The sequence below is a fragment of the Micromys minutus genome, assembly GCF_963924665.1.
Source record: "Micromys minutus genome assembly, chromosome: 9".
Classification (NCBI taxonomy): Eukaryota; Metazoa; Chordata; class Mammalia; order Rodentia; family Muridae; genus Micromys; species Micromys minutus.
The window spans coordinates 32,928,050-32,934,263 of NC_137978.1; the positions used below are offsets into that span (position 1 = coordinate 32,928,050).

The window sequence follows — 6,214 nt, forward strand, 5'->3', positions numbered from 1 at the left end:
TAGCACACACGAAGTCAGGTGTGATACCTCCTAAAACAAGGCATGGCGATGGATACCTATCTGTAAACCCAGCACTTGGGAGACTGAGGCAGGAATTCAGCATCATTCTCCACTCTATATAAAGTTAAAAGCCAGTCTGGGCTACATGAGACCCCTCCATCTCAAAGCAAAACCAACAAAAAGGTGAGATATTGGCCAGGTATGATGGTGCACAACTTTAATCCCAGCACTCAGGAGGCGGAGGTAAAGGTCTGTGAAGCAGATCTCTGAGTTCGAGGCCTTCCTGGCCTACTAAGCAGGTTCTAGAATGACCAGGGCCACATTGAGAGACCTTTTTCCAGAAACAAAGGAAAAAGGATGTTTGGGGGAAGGTGCCAGTGGTGGCCACTGTGCGATAATTATGCCCCCAGCACCTACACTATGGCACCGTGATGAACCAGGCACACCCTTTAGCTGCCCAGTTTCTGTTGGAGATGGGGACATAACCAGTGTGTCCAGCCACCTTCAGGACCCTTAGGGCACAAGTCTGGAATTGCTAAAGAACTTTCGAATATTCCCATTAGAGACGCCCTCTCCTTGCCCCCAAGTCCCATAAAAGTGTACCCCCCCTAAAGTATACAGATTTTTAGAGCAATGGATAGGCCAACACCAAAGAATAAATGATTTGAGATTTCCCCAAAGCATGGCACATAGCTTAGACCTACTTCTCTGAAAGGCTCCAAAGAGTGACCACACCCACACAGCCTGGACAGTAATTCTGTTCTCCCCTCCTTGACTTGGCACGAACTTGTTATTTTCATAGCTTTCCAGTCCAGTGCCTTTTACCAGGAGGGAGAACTTTCTCCACAAAGTCTTCTCATGGCACATGAAGGCAGACCAATGCAGATCCCACTCCTCCATGGACTCTTGGACATTCTTTTTCACTCTGCTTCCAGGCCTAGAACCCAAATACCTACCTCAGTTCCCTTCCAACCTGCTGAGTGTCCAGCTTCACAGAAATCAGTGCAATTTAGGCAGTCAGGACCCATCTCTCCAAGCATACGCAGGCCAATTAAAACTGTTTTCATTGGTTTATAGGTTCCAAACGCCTTCTATACATTCCTTCTATGCCTTTGCAGTGCTAGAATATGCCCAGGCTGTAAGTGCCTTCATCTGCCAGTGGATTGCTGGGATCATCAAGAGTCTCAGGAGAAACGCAGACATGGCTGCCTTGGAGACTGGGCCTGATACCCCCCTCACCCCACCAGTGGAAGAGCAAGGCAGCACAGCCCGAGAGGTGGTCCCTAATTAGCTCAAAGTCCAGAGCAGCAAAGGCAAATCCAGTCCAGCCCAAATGACATTTCATCTCCACCCACTGCTGCTGCTTAGCTGTGCCAAGTGCCTCTTCCTGGTTTCCATGTGACGGCGGCAAGTCAGGAGGAAAAAGCAGTCTTATTTCAGATTGCAGTATAGATACATGGATACAGCCATGGCAGCCAGCTGGTGGGGGAGGAACAGAGACATGAAAGGACATGATTGAGATCTTCAAGGACCGATTTCTTGCCTGCCCTGAACAACCTATATGAAGGCACTGCTTTCTCAATGGTAGAACACATGCTTGGCATCCCCTGGGTTCAGTCCTCAGCTCCAGAAATGAAAGCACTAGAATTCTTTTTCCTCTAGAGAAGCCTCAGAGATGGGCTAACCTGTACAGGTCTGTGGAAACAGATACCCCAGTCCCAGTCTTCATAATGGCTTACCTGTAGGGCTGCAACTCCAACTGCCACACCACCCACAGTGGCTGCATTGGCTTTGACTTTATGCAGAATCTGTTTGAAACAACCCTTGGGAGAGAGGAGAAATTATTTATAGTTGGCCATGCCCTACCTCCAGCCCATTTACTACTTACTGTAAAGCCATTAAAGCAATCACACTAGTGCTGGGTAGTGACACTCGCCTTTAATCCCAGTACTCAGGAGGCAGAGGCAGGTTGATCTGTTTGTTCAAGCCCAGCCTGGTCTACATATCGAGTTCCAGGACAGGCAGGGCTGCAGAGAGAAACCCTGTCTCAAACAAACAAACAAAGAAACAAAAAAGATAATTTCTTGCCAGCACATACCTGTACGTTCATACTTTTGGCCTGGTCCTCAGTGCATGCGACCTCAGTATAGTTTCCAGAGCTGGCACAGCAGTATGAGGGAAAGACTCCATTCTCTTTGACGAAACGTGAGGCGTTAAAGTCTGTGTAGTTGTTGAAGCCACAGCAATGCAGCTGCAAACAAAATGGGACCGGTGATTGAGGGCGCCTTGCTTTTTTCCCTCTCCGTTCCCAAATCCTCCCGGCCCATCTTACCTCGTTCATTGTCAAGTTCCACACGTGGGTGAATTCTGTCTGCTCACCATAGTCCTTTTCGATAGCAGGCACCACCAGCAATGTCAGGAATTGTTCAGCCTGGATGGGTCAGGCTGGTATTAAGAAACTGGTAGGGAAAGGAGCCATTCACAGGCAACCACCAACCCTCAGGGCTTTGCTCAGTTTGCCTCCCTTGCCCCATCCCAGTGCCTCACCATTGCAGTATATACCAAAGCAACCACAGCACCTGCAATCTCAGCTATGAAGAGGAGGAGGAGGATGGAAAAGAACTAGATGGAAAAAAAGAAAACACGTCTTAGGGAGACACACCTTCCTTGCTCTACACACTCCCATAAGAGGCGGGGGGTCCCCCACACTGAGGCTCCCAGAATCCAGAGTAGGGGTGTGAGGAATGAAGGCGGAACCCTCGGTGGTGGGGGCCTGAGAATCTGGGTCTAACACACCATCATGAGTGCACACTTGTTCTCAGAGTGAGCACCGTAGCAGCCCAGGAAACCAAGAATGAAGAGCACGGCACCAGCAGCAATGAGGAAGTAGCCCACGTTGACAAACTGCATGGCACTTGACGATAGTGGTCCTAAGACCTTCAGGAAAGATGTCCCATCGACGGACACCCAGATTCCCACGGCCAACAGGGCTGCACCACAGAGCTGAGGACAAAAGTCAGGCTTTGAAACATTGCTAGCAAACGGTTCCCTTTTACACCATCAAATCGGAAAACTTTACCTTTCCACGTCTTCGAAACCTAACAACTTCCTGTGCATGGAGGGAAACATTAACTAGTGCCAGAAAGATGAAGCTTGGACCCTTCTAACGAAGGGTCTGCTCATCTGGGAAGATAAACATGATCAGGGGCTCTAGAAATATCCACAGTCTGGGAGGAGGCACAGCACTTTCCTTTTAGTGTTGGCTGGGTCCTGCCCTGCCATATAGGTAGGGATGAAAATGGCTCTCATTCTCTGGCTGTGAGTGTCTAGAATGACTATTTGTCCTATACATAGAAGCAGCCAATGGTAGTGTTGAGCAGGCTCAATCGTCACTATAGCAACAGCAGGGTGAGGCTTACACCTGCTTGCAACCTTGAAACAGGGCTGAGGTTGAGAGGTTCATTCACCCAGAGGCCCTATTTGACTACCACCTCCCTTCAGGGTGGAATCAGTTGTTGGACTCCTTTTTCACCCAGACTACTGCTTGACACATAGAAACAGGTAGAACACAACTACAGCTGCTGTTCAAGACATGGCCTCAACCTAAGGTTTCAGAGGTGGATCTGGAAGCCCTGGGGGGTGGGGGCGGGCCTGATGGAGGCCCTAGTACCAGAGCTCCTAGCAAACCTTTGCTGACCCAAGGTCTTTGAGGCATGAACCAGCCTGACACTGACCTGTACCCAGCTCCCACTAAGCTAAAGAAACCAGTCTGGCATGAGAACAATAAGATATATATACTGTGGCTATATCCCAGGATGTTTGCTTAATGACAAAAGAGCTGGGCTGCTAGCCTCCAGGGTCAAATTTCAAGGAGCCTGGCTTTTCTACCTTGTTCTGCTCAGTCTGGCAAGGCTTAGGCAACAGAGGACAGAAACCAAACTGGATTTGCCGTTAACCCTATCAAGCCAGAGCCCTGGCTCTTCCAGTTACTGAAATCCTAGCATTTCCTTCAGTTATCTGAATAAGCTCTAGGCATTCTTGGCAGCCAAAGGAAGCCCAAGATCCAGAGCACACTGGAGTCAGAGACTACTTACCCTTGATTCAGCTTCTCTGACCTGGCATACCCTCCTACCCTTCTCTCCCCTCCTACTCATCTCTAGTGACCCCTTCTTTTCCTCCCCTCCCTCCCTACTGTCCCGCGCCTCCTTCATGGTGGCTATTTTCCTGTTCATCTCTAAAACTTCCAGTTTCCAAGAACTGACTCTCTTTGAGACCACACGGGGCTACAGCAAAGATGAAAGGCAGACTTTCCCTTACTGTTGCCAAAGTCCCACCCACCCTTATGATTTCACTGGCTACACCCAGGCACAAGACTTTCATATACCCATGCACCTCCACTGGGTACACATAAGTGTGGCAGATGACCCCTTCTTTACCCCACATGGCTCAAACATTTTTTAACTCGTCTTTGTCATTTTTACCTCCCCTCTGCCACTTTTTTTTTTTTTTTAACCATGTCCCTTTCTTATCTATGTCACTATCTCCAGGGTTTGGTGCTCCTGGCTCAGCTTCTCAAACAAGCCCTATATAATCTGTTCCTGGTTTCCTAAACAATATCAAATTTCATTACCTCTGGGCCTTCCTACATACTTTACAGCTCCCCCACCCTATGCAAATGTCCAACTTCAGCTACTTCCTCCAGGAAGCATTTTCCTACTAGGTTGGCCTCCCCTAGCCTTGAAGGTAAATCTAAAAGTATCACTTTGCAATTATCAGTGTATATAGCAATTATCAGCCTATCTGATTTACTAGACCTGAGATTCTCAAGGGCAGTGAATGGTCTGGCTTTACTTTAGCTCATAGAATTGAGTCTTAGTCAATGATTATGCTTTTTTTTTTTCTTTTTGTGGACTCATGCATGCTAAGCAAATGCTCTACCATTGAACAACAATCCAGCCCCTTAAGTGCCAGCCCAGTCAATGTATACTTATCGAGCCAACTCTAAGAGGCATGAACTCCCAGTTTTTCAGTGCACAGTAGTCACTGAATTGCCTTTTGCACTATAACCTTAAGCAGATCCCTTTTCCTCTCTGAACCTCGAATGCCTATTAAGAAAAAAAAAGGTGGTGGTGGTGGTGGTAAATCATTCTTGCTAGCCTACCCTGCCCAAGAATGATCCTTCCGGGAAGGAAGGTGAGAAACTTAAGCTTCTCCATCACTAACCTCCCTCATCTTCACCCAGGTTGTTTGTAGGATTATGAATCAGCAGTTGGGAAGACCCTCTGCTTCCTTTTCATATAGGAAAATTTACAGGGCAGAGTCTAGGTACATAGTTCCCCATTCTCCAGCCTGGGCTCTGTCCAGACTGTGACCTGCTTTTCTAAGTAACCTCAAGAAACTCACAACCTGCATACTTACAAAGATGAGTAGATTGAAGAGGATCATCATGACCTTAAGGAACTTGAAGCACTGCATGGTGGGTCCTGGGGAACAGACGTGTATAAATTAAGGCCTCACCTCCCACTTGCCCTGGGCTGGCTTTGCTTTTTTGACTCTGGCACACTATAGTCCAACAACCTGTTATTTCTCATCAGATTTCCCCTGCATCTAGACTCTAATATCTCAGAAGTTTTCCCAGTTCTTATGATGATACATATGCCCACCTATACTAGTTCTCAGCTCTTAATGCCCCCAGATTCCCACACAGGTTTTACAAGCCTCATCCCACACTGCAGACCACTCAATGCCCTTTCCTGACACCAGTCTTTCCTAGTCCTCTTTCTAAACCAATCTCAGACTCTTCAGTACCCACTCGATGGCTTTTTCTAGCACCCCAAACCTGTTTCCAGACTGGTTTCCATTCATAGGTTGATCCCTGGCCTATGCCATCACCTGCTCAGGGCTCTTGGCAATAGGATCTGAAAGGAATCTGCTGCACTCCCGAAGGAACAGAACAGCTCCAGGAAACAGCCACTCCTGTGCTGGCTGACTGCTGAAGGTTCCTCAAGTCCTCGAACAATACTGCTCACCTACAGGTGGGGCAGGTGCTTTAAAAGCCTCCTGCCCGCCTTCCCGCCCACTGGCCCCACCCAAAGCTGGTTAACCTTCTTTGCCCCTACTGCCCCCTACTGCCTGGAGATAAGTTCCCAACACTAAAAGCAATAAGTAATCCATCGTCATTTCTCTTAGAAAGGAGTGTGTGGAGCAGCAGCGT

The 6,214-nt window shown here is 48.1% G+C and overlaps 1 protein-coding gene across 1 annotated transcript; it reads right to left on the minus strand.

Annotated features, from left to right (window-relative positions):
• Positions 1-1,431: 1,431 nt before the first annotated feature.
• TSPAN1 (tetraspanin 1) lies at positions 1,432-5,475 on the minus strand (the record flags this gene model as incomplete). The annotated part of the gene is made up of 7 exons (XM_080920711.1): positions 1,432-1,479; positions 1,740-1,823; positions 2,099-2,251; positions 2,333-2,431; positions 2,548-2,622; positions 2,797-3,003; positions 5,419-5,475. The coding sequence occupies 7 exons, from the start codon at positions 5,473-5,475 to the stop codon at positions 1,432-1,434; spliced, it is 723 nt and encodes a 240-aa protein (XP_080776837.1).
• Between the last annotated feature and the right edge of the window lie 739 nt (positions 5,476-6,214).